The 27,983-nt window shown below is 38.2% G+C and overlaps 1 protein-coding gene and 1 pseudogene across 1 annotated transcript in view; both read right to left on the bottom strand.

Moving 5' to 3' along the window:
* Nucleotides 1-27,983, bottom strand: part of C3H2orf73 (chromosome 3 C2orf73 homolog) — a 66,485-nt gene that overhangs the window by 19,367 nt on the left and 19,135 nt on the right. Inside the window, exon 4 of the mRNA XM_066372386.1 lies at nucleotides 15,474-15,589. Coding sequence (XP_066228483.1) covers nucleotides 15,474-15,589 — 116 coding nt within the window. The remainder of the gene's footprint in view (nucleotides 1-15,473; nucleotides 15,590-27,983) is intronic.
* LOC136397428 (elongation factor 1-alpha 1-like) lies at nucleotides 2,567-6,202 on the bottom strand (annotated as a pseudogene).

Below are 27,983 nucleotides of genomic sequence, written 5' to 3' on the forward strand. Positions count from 1 at the left end.
ATGTTCTAATTTCTTTTATGGAAAAGTGAATTTTCAAAATCTTCTTTATTCTGACATACTAGGAATCAGAACTGCTTGATTTTTATTCCACTGCCCATGGTCTTCACATGTTTAGGTTATGTGCTTGGTCTCTGAGGACATTTGAATTTACGGTAAGATGTAGAGGCAGGTTACTGGCAAACCAAAAGGTATGACACAGAAGTTCAAAGCATCTTAGTGGCTGTCAAGGTTCTACTATAAGACAGATATACTGGGCCAAAATTCCCATTACTGAGGCCACAGGTGTTAGACATTGTTTCTCAGTGATTGGAACTGAGAAAAAAATGAAGTGTCCAATAATAAGACATATTTTTCATGTTTCTTGCTAAAGGCTCAAACCAAGAAGAATATCATTACACCCCATATCTAGGGGTGACAAATGCATTTCAAGTGTCTACTTTAACCAATTCACAGTTATAACCTGGAGCTCAGTGTTAAGAAGATTCATAATGCATATTGCTCTAGTGTCAATCACTGCATTGGTCAGCTCCAGCCAGCAAATTGTGGTCATTCAGAGGGGATGAATGGGGAGAATTTAACAAAGGAATTATTAGGAAGCTATGGGCAGAGTTAAAGAAAGTTAATAAGGGAGGGCCTTATACCATAGGCCAGAAATAGTGAGTACCACTCTGAGGCCTAAATGACCTTTTATTAGGATTGATTAAATAAATAAAAGAATTAGTGATTAATGTAGAGTTCTTCTTTGGGCCATTTCATAGTTCCATAATGAGATTAATGGCAGTAGAATTAATTCTTTGTCCTTAAATTTTTCAGAATTACTTGAATGAAAGTACGTGAAAACATTTTTATAGCTAAACAAATACAATTTATTACTAACCTCTTCTAGCAAATATTTCAGCTCCATCTAAAATAGTGAGAGACGTCACGTTTCCAAGGAGTTTCACTATATACTTCATCATCTTGCTTAATCCTCACAACAATAAAACCAGCATTGCAAGTTTGAGAGTCTACACAACCACCCTCATTTTGACACCAACTGCAAGTTTGAAGGTCCCCAAGGGCACTGTCAGGTTTGATAATTTTCTAGAAGGACTCAGAGAACTCACTCATACCCACGAGTCTTATACTCATGGGTATGTATGATATACGACGGTGAAAGGACCGAGGTTCCAATCAACAAAGGAAAGAGGAACACAGGGCCTAAGTTTTCAGCTGTCCTTTCCCAGTGGAGTTGTAGACAGTGCTAACTTTTCTCATTAATATGTGATCATACACATGGAATATTGCCAACTAGGATTCTTACCTGAGTTTTGATGTCCAGAGTATTTACTGAGCTTGGTCATATCATCATGGTTGACTGCCCACATGGCTGACCTTAGTCTCTGTCCTCCCCAGAGGTCAAGCTAATAATACTGTGTGGCCAAGACCCACCACAATAAATCACATTGTTAGCATAGACCATCTGGCATGGTCTAAGGCCCCCCACATAAACAAAGATACTCTTATCAGGTGGGATATCCCAATATCTTAGAAGTTAACTCACAGGAGCCAAGGTCAAAGGTGAGACCTCTCTTTGAGCAAGGTTTATCCTTTACTACACCAGAGTGTATTAGGGTTGTAGAAGCCCAATGTTAAAATCAATTGGAGGACATTCTACAGGCAGGTAGACTTCTAAGAGGGATTTTCCTTTTGTTTTTGTGGCTCAGTGACATTTTTGGTGTATATAGGAATTATTGTACACAAAATTGTATTTCCTGGACATCATAGGCTAAGGGAATTTGACTACAGGTTGACTCTTAAAAATACCTTCAATGTCCAACTCCATGTACAACAAAAAAATATAAGCTGCTGCTGCTATAGAGAAACAAAAACAAAAGCACCCTAAATATGAAATAGCATTTACAGAACTCAACTAGAAATTTAATTTCTGTGAGAGCTACAATTAAGATTCCAGCCAAGAAAATTCCATTAGCTCACACATGTCTTCAATTCATTAGCTTGTGATTGTGAAACAAAGAGCTAAGAACCCTGGGGAACATTTTTGGGTGTCTCCTTCTAGTGCAGAGTTGACTAGAGAATGAAGAAATCATGTGACCTACAAAGTTACATAAGAGTAAACCATTAGGCATCTTCAATCTACAAAATGGCAAAAAGTAGTTTACAGCCTCATTTGAAGAAAATTTTATAATGAAGAAATTCACTCTTTCGGAGTTGTTCAGTGTAGTTATCCATCTTTGACTTTGATGGGCATGCAGCCGCATTGGCTTCAGCACTGGCTGAAATATTGTATATCATCTTTTTTTTTCTCTCATTAAACTTTGTTTTAATGGGTCTCAAAATTTTGTGACAGATTTTTGGTCAAGTAGTTTCCATTAAAACCTACTGATTTTAAAAGTTAATAACTTAAAAATTACCACACACACAAAAATAAACCCCAAATGATCCACAAAACATTCTCCTTTCGTTCTGAAGGTTTTATGATGCTTTATAATCATTAACCAGTCTTTTCTTGTTAAACTTAAATGGCCAACTGAGACAAACAGTTCTGAAACAAATATCATAGTTTTTAATCACCACTGATTAAGACTGTGGTGGCAGGTATTGAGGATAATATTTGTTTAGCTTTCTGAGCTTTCTGGGCAGACTTGGTGACTCAGCTAGCTCCGGCTGCCTTCTCGTCCACTGCTTTGATGACACCCACAGCAACCATATGTCTCATGTCACAAACAGCAAAACGGCCCAGAGGAGGATAGTCAGAGAAGCTCTCAATGCAGTGGGCTTGCCAGGAACCATGTTAATGACGGTAGCTCCACCAGATTTCAAAAACTTTGAGCTGTCCTCCAGCTTTTTCCCAGGATGATGTTCAATGTTCTCCTTCAGCTCATTGAATTAGCAAGCACTGTGAGCTGTGTGACAATCCAGCACAGGTGCATATCCTGCACTGATTTGGCCTGGATGTTTCAGGATAATCACTTGAGCTGTGAAGCCAGCTGCCTCCTTCCATTGCTGGGTCATTTTTGCTGTCAGCAGACACGTTGCCACAATGAATATCTTTGGCAGACACATTCTTGACACTGAAGCCCACGTTGCCCCTGAGAAGAGCTTCACTCAATGCTTCACAGTGCATTTTAATAGAGTTTACTTCAGTTGTAACGTTGACTGAAACAAAGGTAATCAACATGCCAGGTTTGAGAACACCGGTCTCCACTCAGCCCATAGGGACAGTACCAATACCACCAATTTTGTAGACATCCTAGAGCAGTGGTTGGCAAACTCATTAGTCAACAGAGCCAAATATCAACAGTGCAATGATAGAAATTTCTTTTGAGAGCCAAATTTTTTAAACTTAAACTATATAGGTAGATATATTCCTTATCAAGGTAGCGCCCGCATGTGGTGTTTTGTGGAAGAGCCACACTCAAGGGGCCAAAGAGCCGCATGTGGCTTGTGAGCTGCAGTTTGCCGACCAGGGTCCTAGAGGGCCAGGCACAGGGTCTTGTCAGTGGTGGCAGGATGCAATCCAGAGCTTCATGCTGTGTGGTTCCACTGGTATAGCCATCTTTATGGGTCACCTTCCATCCCTTAAACCAGTGGTTTTCAAAATGTGCGCCAGGCACACTGGTGTGCTCTAGAAGATTTCCAAGTGCGCCTTATGGTATTCCAGAGAAATATGTGCCTGTTGGGAACCAAAAAACCAACAGGGTTTTTGGAGTTTAGATTTTTGGAGACAGAGGTGTGGGGAGTTGGCTGTAAGCTGACAGTCTGCCCAACCCCCCACCTCACTTGCCTGATTAGGTTGCAAAAGGCTGTTAAACTGCGGTGCTGGATTGTTTTACACTATCCCCCATATTCCCCGGAAAGACTGGAGGCAAGTTGCTTCCATCCTTTGTTTGGTATAAAGTTAAGATGATATGTATGGTGGGGGGGTTTTGGATTGATGATTAAACATAAGGAATTATCTCTTGAAGCCTTTTGCATTTCTATAAAAGAAGAATATGTGGCAATATCTAAAAAAGCCTTGAACATTTTTCTACAATTTTCAACATCTTATTTATATGAATTAGGATTTTCTACCCTCAACACAATTAAAGAGTAAAAAGAGAGGAATTCTTCAATGTATTGATGAGGAAATGAGAGTTTGCCTTTCAAATAGATGCCCAAATATTGAAGAAATCATTAGGACGTATCAGGCTCATGTTTCTCATAAACACAAGAATGAAAAACTTAGCACATTTGTGCTGGGACCTGCTGAATTTACTAAACCTTATTAAGAATGTATCTATATATACAAAAAGATAACTTTTTGTCTTTTTTTAATTTTTTAACCCTCTTTTTTACAAATTTTAAAAAGCATAACTCAAAAAATGTAATATAAAAAAGTTTTTTAATGTTAGAATAAATTTAATTTTGTCGTATTTATTTCATTTAATTATCATAAAAGTATACTTGGACTTTATATATTTTTCTTTAATATTTAACTTAATTATTATAACATATTTCTCAGAAATTTCTATATAGGGCGCCTACAATTATCTGTAGGATTTTAAATGCACCTGACTTCAAAAAGTTTGAGAACCACTGCCTTAAACCAAAGCATGTTAGCACTAGGCTCCAGCATGTTGTCACCATTCCAAGCAGAAATTGGCACAAATGCTGCCAGTCAGGGTTGTAGCCAATTTTCTTAATGTAGGTAGTGACTTCTTTAACAATTTCTTCATATCTCTTCCAGTGTAGGGCAGCTCAGTGGCCCCCATTTTGTTAACACCAACAATCAGTTGTTTCACACCCAGGTGTAAGCCGGAAGGGCATTGTTAGGAAACCAGCTGTGTTAGGCTTGCTCACTTGCACTTTGCATAATTAGTGCATGAGCACGTGGCACCACCACATGTGTATAGTCTCTGTGAGGTTACGAGTGCTTGCCCTCAGGGTGGCAGATTGCAGATTGCCTGCTGCCCACCACTGTGAGGGGCTGTTTTATGCTGTTTGTTTGCCTGCTGCTGTGAGAAGAGGTTTTCCCCTGCTTGTTTGCTATTCTGCTGTTGTGAGACTCTATTAAATGGTAATGGCCCAATGCTTTCTGACTCTGCAGTTTCTCTACTGTCTCCCCAAATAGAATGTGAACCTGCCTGGCTTTAGCCACCGGCATTCTAGGCATGCTCGTGGGTCTGCCCATTCTTGGAGATACCTGCTTCAAATTCATCAACAGCAGCAGCAATCCAGACAGCACAGTCAGCCTGAGATGTGCCTGTAATTGTGATTTTGATCAAGTCTATGTGTCAGTGATGGTCACATAGTACTTGCTGGTCTTGAATTATCACAGGGAGATATCAATGGTCATACCAAGCTCACGTTCGGCTCTCAGTTTATCCAAGACCCAGGCATACGTGAAGGGTTTCGTCCCCATCTCAGCAGCCTCCTTCTCAAATTTTTGGATGGTTCTTTTGTCAGTCCCACCACATTTGTAGGTCAGATGGCCAGCAGTGGTAGACGTGCCAGAATGTATGTGTCCAGTGATGACGATGTTGATAGGAGTCTTTTCCTGTCCCCTTTTGGCTTTGATTTAGTGGTAGTTTTAATGACACCTGTGTTCTGGCAACAAAACCATTGTGGAGAAAAAAGTGTAGATCATCTTGATATAATTTATCCACCCAAAGCATTCTCTCCACAAATCTTAATACATTAGCAATGAATTTCTGTGGTGGAAAGGTTTTTTTTCCTTTTATTCTTTAACAGTTTAATTTATAGCATGCCCCCTGCTGGGACCATTTTGGGGAGAATAGTGATTCTCACTAATAGTTGCACGCATACCCTGACATTATGACTACAAATACCCAACAAAATAGCCTTTTACCAATAAATATATTTTTTTTGCTTAACACATTAGTAATTACCCTTGCAAATTTTCTTTTTCATAAAAAAGAAAACAACTCTTGTTGCATAATAGATTGAACCAATAGTTTAATAGTTTTCAGACTTCATGATTTCATGTACCAGGAAACTTGTCAAAATTTTGGGGGGAACTGACATAGAGTTGTCCAATATTTTCTTTTGCCAAATAAAGATGCCACAAGGGAAAACAATGCCCTGAAATCTAAAATCAGAATCATTTCATAAAAGAACATTTTTATAGTTTAATACTTAATGTGATTTGCTAATTTGTCTTGTTTTCTGCTTGCATCCTACAATTTCTTTTCCGGTCCATTACCAGTCTTTTAAGTGACATCTTTTAGTAGTTATATCAAAGAAGATTTGTGAGTAGCTAACTCTCTTAGTCATGGAGGCTGGATAGCATAACAATGAAAACCATGGCATCTGAAGCAGATGCCTGTGCTCAAAACCTGATCAGCGGCCACTTACTAGCTGTGTGATTTTTGGCAAGTTGCTTAACCTCCCTGTATCTTAATTTTATAATCATTAATATGGTAATATTAACAGCACCTATCTCAGAGTGTTGTTGTGGGAATTAACACTGTGATTTAAAATATATAAAGCACATAGAACAGTGCCTTATAAAACTGTATTATATAAGCACTTATTATTGTTGATCTACGTATGTATAAAAATGTTCATATTTTGTTGTCATTCTTGAATTACAGTTTAGTTAAGCGTGAAAGTCTATGTTGACCATTTTTGCCTTCAGCATTTTCATGATACTACTCCACTATCTTCTTGCATCTATTGTTGAGAAGCCTGCTGCCATTATGATTGTCCTTCCTTTCAAATTAAGGATCTCTTTTCTCTCTGATTCACTTTTTAAGGTTTTCATTTTATATTTGATAATCTGTGGTTTTACTATTGTGTGTCCATGTGTGGATTTAATTTCATTGTACTAGCTCAAAGTTCGTTTTGCTCCTTCTAATTAAAGATTCACATCTTTCTTTGATCCTAGAAAATTCTCAATCATTGCATATTTTAGGATTAGGTTCTGCTGCAAGTGATAGAAAAACTCTAAATCAGAGTGACTTATACAAGATAAAGTTTATTTCTTTCTTATATAAGTTAGGCTACCTGGTGGCATTTAATGACATCAGAGGGTCAGGGACCCCTCTATTTTACTGTTTCACTATTCTCAGCAAATAAATTCTCTACTCAGACTTGAATGATAATATCTGTATTCCAGCTACGAGGATGGAAAATTTACAGAGGGGGCTACTTCCTCCCTTTAAGGACATTTCTGGAAGTTGCACACGTGGCTCTGGTTATAGCCCATAATACAGTCATATGGTCAAACCAGCTGTTAGGAAGGGGGAAATAATGGTTTATTTTGGGCAGCCAGTTCCCAGTTAAAAATGGATGATTCTATTAATAAGGCAGAGGGGGAGATTTCATTGTTGGTAACAAGCAGTAATCTCTATTCTAGCTACTTGTATTTTAAATTTCTCCCCCTTATATTCCTTCTGTGATAACCTCTGAAACTCTTAGTAACATCTAGTCTTTGTGTATTTTCCTTTTAGGATTCTTTTTTATCTTTTTCTGGTTTATACTGTGATATTTCTTTAGCTCTATCTTCCAATGTACTGATTTTCTCTTAAGCTATTGTTTGAGTTAACTTTTTAAAAAGTGGTTTTTATCTCTAGCATTTCTATAGGCAACCCCACCACAACCAATATGCCTATTTCTATGGTATTCTTTTATATCTTGAATTATTTTATGCATGTTTACTTTATAGTCTATTCTCTCTATAGTCTGTAATTCTTGGGGCATGAATTCTGCTAACCCCCTCCCTAAAAGTTTTTCTTTTTGAATATGTATACTTTTTTTTGTTTTCATTTTATCGTGGGTATTTCTTTCATTGTGGCTTATGTATCGAGATTGTCAAGTGTTAGTGTGGGCAGTTTCATATTTCTCTCCACCAGGGTCCTTCAGATTTCCCTGGCTTAAACCAGTTTCTCTGTTGCTTTCTTGGCTTGGGAACTAGCCCTGCTCATGAAGGCACATTTTACTCCCACTCCTGCATGTGGTTTGGGAGGTATGTCATCTGAGTGGTAATCAGTCTGCTTCCTCCCTAATTCTCAGGCTAACAGGAGGAGATACTTTTCACAGCAGCAGAGCTTGTCTAACATCCTGGCTCTTTGCTCAGCTCCAACTCCATGGCACATGGGGCCTCAGCTCCCCTTCCACTCAGCTATTAGAGTCCCTGTCCCTAAGTTCAATGTTTTATTTCATTCCTTAAGTTGTCTATTTAGCTTCTCCTCTTGTTCACCACTTCAGTGTTCTCTTCATTTCTCACACCTGAGGATTTCAATTTCTTGTTTTAGCATTTAGCTGTACATGTCAAATGTTTTTGTTACATTTTAATCAACATTTATCTGTGTTAGGAATGATAGGTACTTCCCAAATCAACCTAATCCATTATAGTGATCAGAAGTTTATAGCCTTGGCCAGGTAGCTCAGATGGTTAGAGCATCAGCCCGATAGGCCAAGGCTGTGGGTTTGATTCCTGGTCAGAGTACATGCAAGAATCAACCATAGCCTGACCAGGCGGTGGCGCAGCGGATAGAGCGTCGGACTGGGATGCAGAGGACCCGGGTTCGAGACCCCGAGGCCGCCAGCTTGAGTGCGAGCTCATCTGGTTTGGGGGAAAAGCTCACCAGCTTGAACCCAAGGTTGCTGGCTCCAGCAAGGGGTTACTTGGTCTGCTGAAGGCCCACGGTCAGGGCACATATGAGAAAGCAATCAATGAACAACTAAGGTGTCGCAACGCGCAATCAAAGACTGATGATTGATGCTTCTCATCTCTCCCTGTTCCTGTTTATCCCTCTCTCTGACTCACTCTCTGTCTCTGTAAAAAAAAAATAAATAAAAAAAAAAAAAAGAATCAACCATAGATGCACGAGTAAGTGAAACAATGAACAAAAATCAGTGTTTCTCTCTCCCTCTCTCTTCCTTTCTAAAATTAGTAAGTAAATAAAAATTTTTTTAAAGTGTAACAAAGATCATCTTAAATCCCTAAAAGCAGTAAAATGATAATATCTCAGTAAAAGTACTAAAATTATTTTCTTGATATCTTATACTGGCCTTGTTTTTTCATTTGTAACAGGCCAGCATTGTCCTTTTGGTTGACATTTAGAAATAAGTGGAGTAGGCATTGAGAAACTAAAGTTCTGATCTTGGCTTTCTTGCTTGCTAACTGCAAACTTAGGGATGTCACTGAAGTTCTCTCGGGTTATAATTAGCTTTAAAATCGAGATATTATTTGCTCTGCTCACAGGATTATCATAAGGATCAAATGAGGTAATGGATTTGGAAATGCTTTAAAGCTTAAAATATTATACAAATTTATGGTATTAGTAATATCAGTGTTAAAAGTTGAAAACTATTAGCATATTCATTAAAGTATTCTTAAAATATTAAATTATTCCCTGACCAGGTAGCTAAATTGGTTGGAGCATCCTCCCGATGTGTCAGGGTTGTGGGTTCAATCCCTGGTCAGGGCACACACAAGAATCGACCAGTGGGTGCATGTCTGGGCGAAGCACTGAATCTGTCTCTCTCTTTCCCTCTCCCTCTTAATCTCCTCCTGACTCTCTCTCCCTCTCCACTCCCCCTCTCCTCCCTTCCCCCTCTAAAATTAATAAATAATTTTAAATATACATTAAATTATGTTAATAATCATGTTTTTATGTTTGGTTTAGTAAGCTATTTTGGTAAAGGCTTTTATTCTATTAAAATACCAGATAAGGGAATTACTTGGAAAATATTTAGATGTTCGTGTGAAATTTAAGAGCACTATCTGTACTGACAGACCATGATGATTTTAATAGATTCTGAAAATCATCATAGAGAGATAACACCCTTAGCAGTTAAAAAAACAGAGATTTGAGCCTGGAAATCATTATTGTATTTTGTTACCAAACAATGGATACTGAAAGTTCTCTTGCTATTTTGTGAGGGGCCATAAATGTTTCTTTTACTGCAGAAAAGATGTCCTCTTATTTGAAAATGTTGAGAACCACCAACCTCTCCTATGGTAATGGTCTACTAACTAGGCTATTTGAGCCCAGACCCTCTGTCACTAAAACATCTTCCCTAAGGAAGAGGACTGTATCAGTTCTCAGTGATGTTTTTCAGACAGCTGTGAGGCCTATTGCAGAGAGTTTGTTTATTAATGGTTAAAGTACAAAGGTTGCAAATGATTTACTTAAAAGGAATTAGAGATGGACTCAAATGGCATACAGATATACACATCTACTGTTTATTGCCTACTAAATCTCCTAAAAAATAGATATAGACAAAAAATAGAGTTTAATAGCATTGAAAGACAGGGAAACTTATCAGAAGAAACACATTTTTAATAAATTCAAAAAGGGTATTGCCAGAGAACAAATGTGTGGAAGAGAAAAACTAAACAAAATCCGACGTATAGAGATGACTGCTGTGGAGGCAGGTCTTAGAGAACTATATGCCGAGAGTCAATGGATATTATGAAGGAGAAATGACTCTGGGGCATTTATCAATATGAGAAATGAGGGAACAGCATGTGGAGCAGCAAGTCAGTCATCCCTCCCTGTTCTGCTGGTGCTAAGCAGTGAGCAGCTGTGGTATGAATGGAGTCAGACACTGGGTCTGCTGAAGCAAGTCAGTCGCTATGGGTTCTCAGGGGGACCAAAGAGCCTAGCGAGACAAATCATCCTCAGATCCTATCTGACTATATATCCCAACCCTGGACCAAAGTCAGCCTATAATGGACAGAAACAGCTTATAGTGATAGGGATCTGGAGATCTCATAATCAAAGAAGAGTATCACTAAACATTTAAGGAGAAAGGTACAATGCCAAGAAAGTAAGCATTGCATGAAACACACAAAAATGAGTAGAGTTAAGAGAGGAAACAAAAGACTTTATAATATTCTAAGGAGATAAGAGAGGCTCTCATATCTGTACTATAGGAAGAGTCTTGTGTATTTAGGAGGCATGCATAGATCTTGGAAATTAAAATATAATACTAAAAATTTAATACATTTCAATAGATGGCTTGGCAAGATAATGGACATGGCTGAAAAGCAAATTAGTAGAAAGTTAGTGTCAAGGGGTCCTTGCATTGTTCAGAAGGATAATGAGAGAAAAGTTAAGAGGCATAGAAGATAAATTCAAGTGTTCTCTCATTTAGCACTAGCTGTTACAGAAGGAAAAGAGAGAGATGATGGAGGGGATGATGGAAATAATAGAAAAGGCTAGAGAATGAAATTTTCCAGAGTGGGAGAATGACAAGAATCTTTAAATTGCAAATGTTTTAATTCTATTCTTTCCAGTTTTGAGATTTGAATCATCCTCTTTGTTGTACTGCAAACTCTTGCTGAGTTCTTTGTGGGATTTGTACTTTTTGTTTGTGACCTTATCTTTATTAGGGACTGTTTTTTTTCCTGTGGATTGTGGAAATAGAGTATTACATTTGCTTTTGTTGGACACCTTAGTGTTATTACAAGTAGGATTAATTTTATGCTAATTTTGTATCCTATGAGCTGTCTTGCATATAATTTCATATTCCAAACTAGAACGTGGCACAAGCTTGAGGTTGTACTTTCTAACAAAGACTTTATTCACTAACTATAGTTCTAAGCAGACATGAACTTGCGTGCTATCTGCCTGGTGGTATGAATGGAGTCCCTCCAATCTGCCTTGTACCTACAGGTCAGCAGTTTGAGGGTTCTAGTTGATGCAGATTTCAGATCCAAATCTCTACTTTTCCTGTTGTAAAATTCTGTTGCTATTCCAGTGCAGATTAAAATTCAAGTTTCTAGCCTTTATGACCTTTCTCCAAATCTGCTGCCACCCCCTTTCCCCTCCCCACACACCAAAGCTTGCATTCTTACTGCTCCAATTGTAGAATATATCTAGACCAGGGGTAGTCAACTTTTTTATACCTACCACCCACTTTTGTATCTGTTAGTAGTAAAATTTTCTAACCGCCCACTGGTTCCACAGTAATGGTGATTTATAAAGTAGAGAAGTAACTTTAATTTATAAAGCTTATAAAGCAGAGTTACAGCAAGTTAAAGCATATAATAATAATTACTTACCAAGTACTTTATGTTGGATTTTCACTAAGTTTGGCAGAATAAATCTTTATAAAACAACTTACTATAGTTAAATCTATCTTTTTATTTATATTTTGGTGGCTCCGCTACCGCCCACAATGAAAGCTGGAACGCCCACTAGTGGGCAGTAGGGACCAGGTTGACCAGCACTGATCTAGACCATGGAAGACTATGTGGAAGACTTAAAATAATGAGATAGTCTATGTATTGATAGGGAAAGATCTTCAAGATATATATATTGATACACAAACAAGTAAGTTCTCTATTTTGGAACATGTGGATGTCTCTGTTTTATGAGCTTGATTATATATTTATTGTTTAATTTTATTTAGCATTTCAAGGTGTTTGTAAAGGGGTTCACTATTAACCTTAATCTACCATGTAAGGACTGGAAGTCCCCAACACACAAATATGTACTAATGCCACTCATTTTTTTGTAGTCTGTTAAAATTTCTTTCATGGAAGAGAAAGAGATAAAGATATACCTATATTCTTACCAATAGGACAGATAATACTGTGCAACTGATATACTTCCATGGACATTTGGGGGGCTGGTAAATATCTTTCGGCAGCAGAGGGAACTTCACCTACTTCCACTGTGTGTCCACACAAAATAGCTGGTAGAATTAATCCCACCAAATTCAGCCAAAAAGCAAAGGTTTGAATTAGTGCCAGATATGATCTAAGTAAAATAGAACATGATTTAGGATATATTTTGATATTCTAAGTACCCATGCCTTTGAATTAAGTGTGTGTGTGTGTGTGTGTGTGTGTGTGTGTGTGTGTGTGTTGTACTGGGAGAAATGTTTTTAGATTTTTATATTCTTAATTACATAGAGAGGGGTTCAGAGTTTTAGAATAAGGAGGAAATGTTAAGTTTACCAAAGAACATTATCCTTACATTGAAATTTAGTATAGTAATAGTGATGTTGTGATTACATTGATCCATTGATTGATCAATTTGCATAATCTCATGCTCAGTAACATTATGAGGTCACTATTCTAATCTTACAGATGGTGACACCGAAATCTAGAGAGGTCAAGTAATTTACCCAGAGTCACACAGCTCATACATGGCAGAGCCAACTTTCCAACCCGGATTTGTTTGATTCCAGAGCCACAACTAATGACTAACAGAGCCTCTCCTCTAAAAGGTTAATAACATTTGTTCATTACATTCATTTTTGTGCAAAACACAGTTGTATTGTTCATAAATAATGTGACATAAAAATATGTCTCATAATCCATCATTCATTGGAGACCGCTCTTAAAATTTTGGTATATTGTAACTGTCTTTTTTTTCATTCTCCCATTTGTGTAAATTGTATGTTCTGAGGTTATTGATAAGACAAAAAAGCAAACGCAAGGGCCTGTATGATGATACTGAAATTTCTCTACATTCCAAGGATTATTTTTTAACTGAAGAAGATAATTTATCCTGAGTTTTTATTGGTAGATTTGAAGGAGCTTTCCTGGTGATCACAGCATCTGCTGCAGTTGTTTGAAAGACATCAGCAATCTTCCTTCTCTTGGGACTTCTGGGGCAGGCGTTGGCTGCCTCTCTGATGTCTGTTTCTGAGAAGTGAGATTTAGCCTTTAACAACTCTTGGGAATTTTGTTGACAGAGACCTGGTGAGATCATTTTACTTATCGCTGAATTTCCTTTCTATGCTTTTTTGGGGCTGTTCTGATGAGCACGACCCTGAAGTGTTCAGTAATACCTCTGTTCCCTTAGGTGCTCTTGGTCTACTCCCTGGTTTTATCTCTGTCTGTATAAACACTCCATGTCGCTGGAAAGGAAGACAAAATTGACATTAACCAGGGAAACAAGAGTTGCGGGAACTAAGAATTGAATTTATGTGTTCACTTATGGTTCTTCATTGGCTGTCACCTTAGTCCAAAACTGAAAACAGCAGCATGATAATTATTGGCGAACTTTTCTTTCTTTCTTTTAAGTGAGAGGAGGAGGGGAGATAGAAAGACAGACTCCTGCAGACTCCTTCATGCACCCTGACTGGGCTCCACCTGGCAACCCTGGTCTGGGGCAGATGCTTGAATTGGCCGAGCTATTCTCAGCAACCAGAGCTGATGCTCAAACCAATCAAGCCACTGGCTGCAACAGAGGAAGAGAGAGAGAAGGAAGAGAGGTTTGGGGAGATAAGCAGATGGTTGCTTCTCTTGTGTGCCCTGACTGAGAATCACACCCAGGATGTCCACACGTCGAGCCGATGCTCTATGCCAGGGGTCCCCAAACTACGGCCCGGCCCATGGGCTGCATGCGGCCCCCTGAGGCCATTTATCCAGCCCCCGCCACACTTCCAGAAGGGGCACCTCTTTCATTGGTGGTGAGAGGAGCACAGGATGCGGATGCATCCTGGAGTACTGTATGTGGCAGTGCCGCAAAATGCAGTGTTGCTCATGTACAGTACTACTTCCGGTGATGCAAGACGCATGCAACACGGCTCTGGAAGCGCATCATATCACTTGTTACAGCTAGCAGTGACAAATATGGAACTGGACATTGACTATCTCATTAGCCAAAAGCAGGCCCATAGTTACCATTGAAATACTGGTCAGTTTGTTGATTTAAATTTACTTGTTCTTTATTTAAATATTGTATTTGTTCCCGTTTTGTTTTTTTTACTTTAAAATAAGATATGTGCAATGTGCATAGGGATTTGTTCATAGTTTTTTTTTATAGTCCGGCCCTCCAACGGTCTGAGGGACAGTGAACTGGCCCCCTGTGTGAAAAGTTTGGGGACCCCTGCTCTATGCACTGAGCCAACTGTCCAGGACCAGTTGGTGAACCTTTCAAACAAATTATAAAATAGGGTGCACCAGAAAATGAACAGGAAAGACAAAACAGAAAGTCAGAAAAGCAGCATCTCATTATCTCCTGCTCTCGACTTTTCTATCAAATGATTGTATAAGACTGTTCATATCAAATTTCATTTCTTGCTCTATAGGTTGCTATGGATACTACAGCTCATACACATGAGGATTTATGATTGCATCCCAATGTGTATTAGTTTCAACAAAAGACTTACTTATAGTGAAATATAAAAACAAACATTTTTAGTTGGGAAAAATCCAGCAATTGACTATTACACTTCTGTTTGGCTTTTATAAACCTTATATGCATCCCTCAGCAACACACACATAAGCATGTCAAAGAGTTGATCAAACTGCTTTACTATTACCTTAAGTAAATTATTTTCATAATTCAAACCCAATTCCAAAGACTGTCATCCAAAATAATGACATCATTTCTTAGTTTTAACTATGATGTGGTTGAGACCTTATCTTCCTAATAACCATGTTAATTTGTTAAAATGGACTTTGACAAAGATGGTTATGACTTGAAAAGGCTTACAGTTATATCATAAATATATCCCATCCTATAGTATTAAATAATTGATTCTAAATACGCTCTCACCTTGCCCTTTATAGGCTCATTGGGAGTTTTTCTGGCATCATATTGATGTATGAAAGAGATGCGTTCTATAAAATTCTTTTGAAGTTCTGCAGATGCATCAGGAGAGGCAAGTGGTACTAAGGAAAAAAGATTTGTGATGTCAGAACAAAAATTAGATTTGTGAATGGACATAAGATGAGCATTTCTACTATCCATGCTTTATCAAAAATGCTAATGAAATTAAGATCTTTTAAGTATGCAAGATTACTTATGCAATATAAATAATAAATATAATGGCTTCAGCATTCTTTCTCTGTGAAAGGAGCTAAGTCAAAACAACCAAATTAGCCCCACATGTGGAATTACTAGTAATTAAAAAATGAGTATTAATGCAATAATGACTTTAAAAATTTGCTACATACACTTCTTGCACAGATACCAACCAAAGTTTTGGGAAAAGCATAAGTATGATATATTTTTCAATTTACTTTTACTCCTAGAAAGGCCATGAGAAATTTATGCATAAGTTGCTCCCAGCTAGCACTAGCACAATAAACTGAAGACTCTGGGGCTGCTGCACTTGTAGTTGGAAACAATTCTTTTCATTTTTCATTGACAGAAGCTCTGAAAATATGCAAGAGCATTAATTAAACCCTGACTTTTAAATAATCTTTTAATCTGAGTGATGGGCATATAGGGGTTTTCATTTTGGTTTCTCTACTCTCTCTATGATACACACACACACACACACGTGTGTGTGTGTGTGTGTTACAGAGAGAGAGAGAGAAATGGACAGATATGGAAAGACAGGAAGGGAGAGAGATGAGAAGCATCAACTCACTGTTGTAGTACCTTAGTTGTTCATTGATTGCTTTTCCAAATGTGCCTTGACCAGGGGGCTCCAGCCGAGCCAGTGACCCCTTGCTCAAGCCTGTGTCCTTGGGCTCAAGCCAACGACCTTGGTCTTCAAGCCAGCGACCTTTGGGCTCAAGCCAGTGACCATGGGGTCATGTCTGTGATCCCACACTCAAGCTGGAGACTCTGTACTTGAGCCAGTGACCTCAGGGCTTTGAACCTGGGTACTCAGAATCCCAGGCTGACACTCTATGCACTATACCACTGCCCAGTCAGGCTATATTTAATATTTTAAATTTAAAAACTCACTTTATTTTTAGCATACAAAGTTATATAAGGAGTCAGAGTAATTCCCAATTTAGTGACAAAAAAATTCTCCCTTTTATAAAAAATATGTACATAAAACATTATGTATACCTACCATATCTATGAAATGATAACAAGAAACACAACAGTGGTTTTTGTATGGGGAGAGAATTAGCTAGCTGGATGACAGAGGTGGAGAGGGGTGGATTATCTTTCACTGTATATAGATAGTATTGGAGCATTTGAATTTTTTACTCTATGCATTATTAACTGTTTAATATGAAATTCAAAATTTTTAAATCATGTCTTTAAAATTAGGTAGGATATATAGAAAGAAAAAATATTAGTAAATTCATACTTATTAAGCATTCATGAATTCAATTCAATTTTTAGACACTGATGTAAATGAATGTTACAGCAAGAATGATGAGTGTTCAAATATATATTATATCATATGAAATGGCAATTGCCTCCCAGTTAGTAGGTAAAAAATGCTAATTTATAACATTTTCTTGATTTCTAATTGAGATCAGATATTCAAAACTCATTTCCTACTTAATCATTACTTTTTTTTTAGGATTTGCTAGCACACAAAAGAACAGCAGGTACCAAAGATTTAATAAAAATTTGTGGACAACTATAACATTGAGAAAATTCTAACTAACATATTTTTCCCACCAATTTGAAAAAGACCACCTGTTTTTGGGTAAATGCTTTGGTCCAGCTCACAGAACATTCGTGTTTTCAGAAACAGTTTTATAACTTTCTGAATAAAATGAGATAGCTCTAGATTTAAGCCTTAATCTGGGGGGATTAATGCAGTATCCAAAGCATGGGCTTTGGGATAGAGAGACATGTTTGCAAATTTCAGCTCTACCATACTTCATAGCTGTGTGACTTTGAACAGAATCACTTAACTCTACTGAGATTCAATTCCCTCCTCTATAAAAATAGGGATAATAATGATTTGCTTTCAGAATTGTGAGGATTAAAGACAAAGTCTCTAGGATGCTGGGGTCAAACAAGAGAGAGTCTTCAAAGTTAGGCAGGGGTCAACTCTTTGGTATCCTGACAAAAGGGGAAGCCACAAAAGGGAGAAGAAGCATGAATTCTCACCAAAAACTGAGAAACCCAAAGGCTTTAGTGAACTGCTGGAGGGTAGGGAGGTCAGATACAGTCAACACACAATAGGTTGAGGAAAGCTTTTGAGATCTGCTCTTGACTTTCCTCCATGTTGCCTTGGGAAGATCATTGCTTTCCTGGGTGCAGCAGAAGTGGGCAGAAACTGTCTAGCCATCTCTTGTCAATTTAGTAACATCAGAATAGCACAGAAGTCCCTCTAGGGCAGTGATGACGAACCTTTTAATACAGGGGTCGGGAACCTATGGCTTGCGAGCCAGATGTGGCTCTTTTGATGGCTCGCAGACAAATCTTTAATAATAAAAAAAAACGTTAAAAATATAGAATATTCTCATGTATTACAATCCATTCATTTCCTTCCACTCATGTTCATGGTTGCGGGTGGCTGGAGCCAATCACAGCTGTCCTCCGGGGCAACACCAAATTTTTACTGGATAATGCGTAAATACACGGGTCATTGTATGGTTCTCATGGAATTACATTTTAAAATATGTGGTGTTCATGGCTCTCTCAGCCAAAAAGTTTCCCGACTCCTGTTTTAATAAGAACCACCCACTTTTGCAGTGTTGGTCAACCTGGTCCCTTCTGCCCACTAATGGGCTTCCAGCTTTCATGGTGGGTGGTAATGGAGCAACCAAACGCAATTGGCCCACCATGAAAGCTGGACCACCCACTAGTGGGCGGGAGGGACCAGGTTGACCAGCACTGCAAAAGTGGGTGGTTTTTATAAAAAGGTTCACCATCATGGCTCTAGGGTAATATGATTTTTAAAAAAAAGGGGGGGGGTGGGCTCTGACCTGTTGTGGCGCAGTGGATAAAGTGTTGACCTGGAACACTGAGATCACCGGTTCAAAACCCTGGGCTTGCCTGGTCAAGGCATATATGCGAGTTGATGCTTCCTGCTCCTCCCCCCTTTTTCTCTCTCTCTCTCTCTCTCTCTCTCTCTCTCTCTCATTCTAACTCTCCTCTCTAAAATGAGTAAAAAAAAGGGGTGGATGCTGCCCTGTTGGTCATTTCCTCCACCATTCCCCTATCAGTGCTGGGGGATTAAAAATACCAAGAGATTGCCTTCTCCCAGTGATCCTTTTTTTAAAGAGTTTAATGAGGAAAGAAGTGGAGTCCTGACTTGAGGACTGGTCTAGAGCAGTGACAATAAATGGAGATGGTCAAAACTGGTTTTCTGGGGACTGATACTTCCAGCCTGACCCATATTTTCTTTCCTTAATTTCAGTGGGAGGCACACACACTCGACTTTGTCTTTAGCCTTTGCTTACACAAGTCTGCTAATTCCCCTCAGGGAACATGATCTAAGATAAACTAAATGGATGCTATGAAGACACAGACAACAACACTTAAAATATATACTATGTGAAGCAGCATCACTGGAATTTCTACACTAAAAATTTAAAATAAACATAACAAATTTCTTCAAAAATATATAAGGTATTATTAATATGGAAATATAGAAGATATTATTAATTATTAATAATAATTAAAGGTTATAAAAAAGAATCACTTAAACTATTAGAAATAAAAATATAATAATTAAAAAGAAAAGATAAGTACCTGGCTGGTTGGATCAGTAAACAGAGCATCAGCCTGGCATAAGAACTTCCCAGGTTCAATTCCAGTCAGGGCACACAAGAGAAGCAACCATCGGCTTCTCTCCCCTTCCCACTCCACCTTCTCTTCCTCTTACCCTCTAGCAGCCTATGGCTCAATTGGTTCAAGTGTCAGCCGCAGGCACTGAGGATAGCTTGGTTGGGCTGAGCATCAGCCTCAGGTGCTAAAAATAGCTCAGTTGATTTGAGCATCAGCCCCAGACAGGGGTTGCTGGGTGGATCCCGGTTGGCGTGCATAGGGAGTCTGTCTCATTCTCTCTCCCTCCTCTTACAGAAAGGAATAGAAGGAGGGAAGGAAGGAAGGAAGGAAGGAAGGAAGGAAGGAAGGAAGGAAGGAAGGAAGGAAGGAAGGAAGGAAGGAAGGAAGGAAGGAGAAGGGAAAGGATGGGAGGGGAAGGAAGAAAGGAAGGAAAAAAAAGAGATATATGACAAGATTCATGAAGTTGAAAATCAGACTAAGAACCTCTCCCAGGAAGGCAGCAAGAAAGGATAAAGAAAAAAGTATAAAATAGAAGCTAAGAGACAAGGATGGTAGAAGTGCCAACACTAGAATTCAGGAGACCTAGAAGAAGTAGAAATATTTGAAGGAATAATGATGATGATTATAAAAGAATTAAAGTTCAAAGACCTCAGATTAAAAGCACTCATAAGTGAGGCAGGTGAGGCTCATGGCATGCAAAATTTAAGGAGGCACTTGCATGATTCTGAGAGTGAATACCTCCTTAAATTTTGCACCCTAGATTTCTTTCTTGCCTCACTCTCTTCCCAATCCTGCAGGATAGTTTAGGAAAAACTCACATCTCTATAAAGACATTTATAGAGAAATTTAAGGTTGTCTGAGACAGAGAAAAATTCTAAATGCTTTCAAAGAGGAGAGGTAGGTTGCCAACAAAGGAATAAGAAGCAGATTTACTGAAATTTCACAATATTGGACACAATGATAACAGATTTAATATTTTTTAAATTTAAAGGGGAAAAAGCTTCAAGCATAAAATTATTATAGCCAACTAAACTGTCATTTAACTCTGAAGCCACAGTAAAAGATATTGGGAGGTAAAGAAGGCCTCGAAATATTTCCCCCTAAAACAGAACTACATTGAAAAATTCCTAGAGAAAGAATTCAAGAATAAAAATAAATCAAGGAAGGTGCGTAAGGTATACAGAAGAAAATAATTTTTTTTGTTTCCTTAAAAAGACAAAGACTGGCCCTGGCTGGTTGGCTCAGTGGTAGAGTGTGAGCCTGGCATGTAGCTATCCCAGGTTCAATTCCCAGTCAGGGCACACAGGAGACGTGACCATCTGCTTCTTCACCCCTCCCCCTTCTCTCTCTCTTTCTGTCTCTCTCTATATATCTCTCTCTTCTCTCACAGCCATGGCTTGAATTTGTTTGAACAAATTGGCCTCAGGTGCTGAGGATGGCTCCATGACCTCGCCTCAGGCACTAAAAATAGCTCAGTTGCGAGCATGGCCCCAGATGGACAGAGCATTGGCCCCAGACAGGGTTTGCCAGGTGGATCCTGGTTGGGGTGCATGTGGAGTCTGTCTTTCTATCTCTTCCCCTCCTCTTACTTGGAAAAGAAGGGGGGAAAAAGACAAAGACTAAAGAACAGAAAAATAAATATATATTATACCCATAATAACTCAGAACTAAAATTCTGCTGTTTAACATATAATGGAGATTCTGGTGAATATTATTTTTAAAAGAAAAAAAGTAGTATAATAATTGCAAAGGAAAAAAAACCATTATTTTTAAGTGATATAATTACCTGAATAGAAAAACCACAAGAATCAATAAATTATGAGAATAAGCGTGTGTCAAGGTAAGCAGATAAGTGTATAAAAACCAAAAGTTGCCTGACCTGTGGTGGCGCAGTGGATAAAGTGTCGAACTGGAAATGCTGAGGTCGCCGGTTCGAAACCCTGGGCTTGCCTGGTCAAGGCACATATGGGAGTTGATGTTTCCAGCTCCTCCCCCCTTCTCTCTCTCTGTCTCTCCCTCTCCTCTCTAAAATGAATAAATAAAAAAATTTAAAAAAAAAATTAAAAAAAACAAAACAAAAAAAAAACCAAAAGCATTTCACTATAATAATAGTAACCTACTAGAAAAAAAAAAAGAAAAATAAGATACATTCTCTAGGAACAAAAACTATATAGTATAAACTCTCTAGAAATTAACAAAGAATTCAGAAGACTGCTGCAGAGAAAAATTTTAAACTTTTAACCTAAACAGGGAAGTAGAACTGAATAGACTTTCCCTACATTTAGATAGAAGGGGATAGTATGTTACTACAAAGGGGCAATTTTTCTTAAATCTATAATGTCAACACAATCCAACCAAAATTCTATCTGGGTATTTTGAGGAATCTTATGAATTCCAAAGTTTAAATGGAAGAATTAAGTCCATAAATAGAGTGGTCAACTCTGAAAAGAAAGAGAAAAGAATAGGAACTTTCCCTATCAGATATGAAGACAAACTAAAAATCAATATAATGAAAACATTTCAGTACTGACCAACTGAAATTAACCTAAGGAACAGCACTCAGAGACAGACCCATTTATATATTGAATCCTAATATACAATTAAGGAAGTCACACAGTCAACAGTGGGAATGTAGATTTTTTAGTAGATAGTATCCAGAACACTTCGTAGAGAAAAATGGAGTAGGTCCCTACCTAATACTGCACATAAAGGTGAAATCTAGGGTTCAAGACATAATTATGGAAGGTGAAATTATAAAATCAAATGAAGAAAACATAAGATATTTTTGTGACCTAGGAAAACTCATCATAAACAACTGATGCACAACCCCATAGGTGAAAACTTGATAAAATGGATTACATCAACATTTAGGATTCCTATTCAATGAACAACACCATGGGCAAAGCTAATAGGTAGTAGATCAGGAGAAGATATTTGTGATATTAAAACTAAAAGGGATAGGGCATTGTTCATTTCATTCATTGAAGAGTGAGAGCAATATAAAAACAAGTTTCAGACAAAGAAAGGTTAAGAGTTGGCCATTCTTAAACTCTCAAAGGAATAACTATTTAGGACATTATAATAGTCTCTTACATTGGTGGCCCCAATGAATCAGAAATCCCAGTATTTACATCCTTAAACAGTCTTCTCCTTGTGAACATGAACTGGAATTGTAGTTAGCTTTAACCAATAGGATTTGGCAAAAGTAACATGATGCCAGTTCTAGGCAGAAACCTTAAGAAAGCCTTGAGGCTTCTGCTTTTGCATTCTCAGGAGTCCTGAGCTGACATATAGTAAGTTCCACTACCCTGCTTGAGAAATCACATGGAGAGACCACATGGAGGTGGAGAGGCCCAATCATTCTAGTGTCTTAGCTGAGTTCACACCCAAGACAGCCTGCCAGCTGAATTGCAGGCACACAAGCAGTAAGGCCAACGGAAGAACTGCCCAGTTGAGCCCAGTTCAGATTGCAGAATCATGAGCAAATAAAATGATTGTTCTTTTTAAGCAACTAAATTTTAGAGTGCTTTGTTATGCTGATAACAAACAAATACTTCAGAAGGGGTTCAATTAAATCAGCCATCTTTTATATAGTGATCTAGAACCTCTCAGAATCTCAAAACTAATAACTTTAAAAATTTCTTCATAGGGACTAATAAAATGAGAGAAAAAGGTAATCTGAGCTATTATAGAGAGAAATTCCTTACCCAGACATTATGCCTATCAAAATTGGACATAACTACCATGTTCATTTATGCAAATATATGAGACTTTTAAAGTAGTCCACAGTAGTGAAGAACATCTATGTGGCAAAATACCAAAGAAGATATTCAAGTTCTTAGTGGTTACTCTATATAAGAATTCAAATCAGATACAAAATAATTACTTAAAAGGAGCCTTGTTAGATGAGGCTTACACAAAATAAGGCAAAGTACATGAAGAATGTTTGAAATCCACTCTGTTTCTTAGAAACACGATCTAATTAAAATAGGAATTTTCTAAACAAGGAGACAACAAACAAGTTGGTGTCTGTCTAGTCACCTATATTTTATCAACAAAGCCAAGATTTATTAATATACACAACTTACTCCTCATATTGGAGGAAACATGACAGCTTTTACTTTGAGAAATTTTCTTAACATTTTGTTTGTGTCTACTTAAGAAAACCCGAGTAATATTTTTCTATTAGCAAATTCCATTCTTCTAAATAATATTTATTTTGATCTTATATAAAAAGATTATCAATGTAAAAACAACAGTACAGATTTTCAAAATACAATGAAAAAACTGAAACTTGAACAGAACTATAGCAACAAATTGTTATGTTGCCCCCTTGGTGCAAAAAAAGCAACACAAACAAAAACCTAATTTGGAAAATTATTTTTCCCACTGTATCTGAATTTGAAATTCAAACGAATGTTAAAATATCAAGTAGTTGATAAACAGCCAAAGTTCCATTTAAATATGAACTACCTTTTTCGCAAATTAGAACAGCCTTTCTAACTTATAAAGTATTATTACAATATATAAAACTGAAAGGTTGAAGCTAGGGTGGCTGGTCCACTGGGGAGGGGGAAAGAAAGCCTATTGTCAGTTTCCCTTGGCAATGACAGGTCAGTATAAACCCCCGACTAAGTTCTCTCCAAGTCTGAACTGCCTTATTCCGTATGAGATAGCTGACAGCTAAACCCATTCCCAGGTCCATGGATGGGCACCAGGGAGAGCCAAACAGAAAACACAAAAGGAAAATTTATTTATTATGCCTGGGTACAAGCAGGCCGAGACAGACCAAAGGCGTGTCAGCAATGGGGAGAGTAGGAGTAGGGTTTTTATAGTTTAGTCAGGGTCTTGGAAAAAGGGGATGATTTCTTTGCCTCTGTAGGTACAAGGGAATATTTTTTCATATGTGGGTTGTAGTGGTGCCACAGTTTTTCCATATTCTTTACCTCCCTGTTCAACTGTCTAAAGGAGACCTATTCTAGTTCAAAATGTCCAGGGCTGGCTGGGCCAGCCGAGGCTTCAAGCCAGCCAGCCCCCCCCTCCTCCCTCGGGTTTCCACTGCCCTGGGGATGGGGGCTGATTTATCAGAAGACAGCATCTCTGGGTCAGTTGCTAGGCTTTTACAAACAACTATTGTGATTTAAACTTCCCTAATTGGGCCTGACCTGTGGTGGCACAGTGGATAAAGTGTCAACCTGGAAATGCTGAGGTTGCCGGTTCGAAACCCTGGGCTTGCCTGGTCAAGGCACATATTGGAGTTGATGCTTCCTGCTCCTCCCCCCTTCTCTCTCTCTCCTCTATCTCTCTTTCTCCCTCTCTCTCTCCTCTCTAAAATAAATAAATAAATAAATAAACTTCCCTAATTGTCAGGTCACTTCCCTATGCAAGCTTTCCCTGACATTTCTGCAAAGATAAACTTTTTGCTACATTTCAAAGTGAAGGCCAGGGAACCATTAAGTGAGAGAATAGCAAGCAAATGAACTACAACCTTACAGTACCTTTCCAGAGTGGTGGGGAGTGCTGAAGGGGAGGAGGAGGTTGGGCAAGTGAAATGTTTACCAAAGAAGTTGCTGGGAGTTGGGTGAGGGGAATTTGAGTGTTAAAGGAGCTAATTTAACCCTAACAAAAACCAAAAGTGAATATGATGGAGCACAGTCATTTGTTGTTCTGACTGTGGATGGCAGTCAGGAAACTGTGTGGTGGCACAAGACATAAAGGGCACTTTCACTGTCAGCACAAGACAACATTGCTGAGATGCCAAAGATCAGGCGTAATTAAGTGGGCCGATGGAACAGAATGACTATGAGGTGACTTTTAATTGGCCCAGTAATGCATGTTTATATACACATTTTCTGTGTCCACATGCATAATCTGGCATATAGAGACTAGTTTATATACATATTTCAAAATGTTAAATTAAAATATTTTCTTTCCAAATCATTTTCATCTAGTATTCAAATAACATCTAAAATATGAATAAATTGCAGGGCTATATTGGTATGTATGTTAGTTTAAATTATATTATGACTTTAAAATTAATAATCTGTTAGATAATGCATATTTATCATTAAACTAAACAGTAAATATTGGTTGAATGTGGGCACTTGTGCTAGAACCTGGCATACAATAAAAGAACAGAGAGAGACAGAAGGACAGGGAGATGGAGACAGAAAGGGGGAGGGAGAGTTAGGAGGAGGAAGAAGGAGGGTGAGGGAGAAGAAAGAGGAGGGAGGAGGAGGGAGGAGGAAGGAAAGAGAGGGGGAGGGAAGGCAAGTAGAAGGAGAAAAGATGTCCACACCAGATTCCCAAAGCTAGATTCCAACTCAACACCTAATTTAGGACAATGCAATAATTAACAGAAATAGCTGCCATTTATTGTCCACTATATTCTGAGCATGGTGGTAGGCACTTTATTTCTCAAAACAAACAATGAAAAGTCACTAGAGGACCTAAGGGAGGAGAGTGGTATCATTTATGTTTTTAAATAGTGTGAAAAACAAATTATGGAGGAGAAAGGATCAGAAGCAGGAGAGTAGAGGCTGCACTACATTGGTAAGAAGATTTGGATATATTTTGAAGATTAAGGTGTCAAGATTTGCTGATGGAGCCTGACCAAGTGGTGCAGTGGATGGAGCATTGACTTGGGTGCTGACGAGCTGATGACCCAGGTTTGAAACCCAAGGTTGCCTGCTTGAACGTGGACTCACCAGCTTGAGTGCAAGATTGCTGGCGTGAGTGTGAGATCATAGATTTGACCCCATGGTCTTTGGATTGAGCCCAAAGGTTGCTGGCTTGAGCCCAGGGTCATTAGCTCTGCTGGAGCACACCCCCCCCCCCCCCCCCCGTCAAGAGATATATGAGAGAGCAATCAATGAAAAACTAAGGTGCCCCAATGAAGAATTGATGTTTCTCATCTCTCTCCTGTCCTGTCTGTCCCTGTCTGTACCGCCTCCTCTAAAAAAAAAAAGAATAAATAAGATTTACTGATGGATTGAATGTGAAGGGTAGAGAGTTTTAGAATGACTTCCAGATAATAAAAACTTGAGCATCTAGGAGAATAGAAGTGGTAGGAAAGGCTGGTGGAAGAAGAGGTTTGGATAGAAAAAAATTAGATGTTCTGTGTGAGCCATGCTAAATTTGAAAAGGAGATTAGCTGACCAAGGAGAGATGTTAAATAGTTGGTTGGATCTGTAGTCTTGAAGCTCAGTGAAGAGGCCAGGGCTGGAGAGAAAATTGGTTCTTATATTAATTCCTTTGACTTTAACCTTAATCTTCTGTTCCTGTTTCACGTACTTTGGATAGTATCTCTTGAATACTCATGTTAAATAATATTAGCACCCTTCTCTTCTACTTGTCTTCTGTTAACTGTATATTTACTTTTCTTGTCAAGGCTGATAAAATAATTCTGTCCTGTAATCATATTTAAAATTTCCATATTGTGTTTATAAATTGATGCTAAAAATTAAGACCTGCTAAATAGCATTTACAATATATTTGAATTTTGTTCACTTATGGTCCAAATATTGTTTCAGGACATTTCTTTCTTAGTGGATTTAATGTTCACTGTCACTTGAAAAAAAAGGTCCTGCTGTCCATGTCAAATAAATCCTCTTATCTAGGTTAAATTATTTCCCCTGAGAACTTTGAAGACATCAACTACATTGTGCTCTTGTATCAGTGCTGCTTGATTCCATATTGATTCTTATTCCTTAGATCAGCGGTTCTCAACCTGTGGGTCTCGACCCCGGCGGGGTCGCCTAAAGCCATCGGAAAACACATAATGCCTATCAGGTATTTACATTCCGAATCATAACTGTAGCAAAATTACAGTTATGAAGTAGCCACCAAAATTATGTTTTGGTTTGGGGTCACCACAACATGAGGAACTGTATTGCGGGGTCACGGCATTAGGAAGGTTGAGAACCACTGCCTTAGATGGTGACTTATTTTTTTCTTTATGGAATTTTTTCTTGATAATTGTTATTTTGCTATTTCATAGTGATATGTAGGTGTGTATTTTTTCCCCCTTCATACTTTGAAGCACTCAGTAGACACTTTTAATACCTCTCTTTTACATTGGCAAACTTTCTTGTTATTATTATTCTAGAGGTTTTGTAGAGCACAGGTTATTTTTACAGGTACTTGAGTCAGACTGAATTTAAATACTAATTGTTTTCTGTGTAACTTTGGGCAGATTATTTAAATTTTGTGGTTCCTTTTGTATCTGGAAAATAAGAGTATTAATTACTATATTATTCTACAGTGAATGTGAAATTGAATGAATGGATCTTTAGGAAGTTCCATAAAAGTCCTGGCAAATATTATGCTTTCAATGAATGTATTGTATTGATAATTATCTAGCCTTTGATTTTCACTCTTTTCATTTCTGGAGCCCCAGAGAAGTTGGACCTTCCAGACTGATTCTCCATTTTGCTTTTATTCTCTCATATTTTCTAACTTTTTTGTTGTCATTGTTTTATGCTTTGATATTTCTGTATGTAACCCTCTGATCTTTCCACCCCCTTTTCTTTTTGGGGTTTTATCGGGCAGGTTGGCTCATCTTTGCTGCACCTCCTTCTATAGGTTTTAGGCTATTGCTTCTTTGCTGCTCTCACTTATCCATTGACA

This window comes from Saccopteryx leptura, chromosome 3 (genome assembly GCF_036850995.1).
Source record: "Saccopteryx leptura isolate mSacLep1 chromosome 3, mSacLep1_pri_phased_curated, whole genome shotgun sequence".
In the NCBI taxonomy this organism is placed as follows: Eukaryota; Metazoa; Chordata; class Mammalia; order Chiroptera; family Emballonuridae; genus Saccopteryx; species Saccopteryx leptura.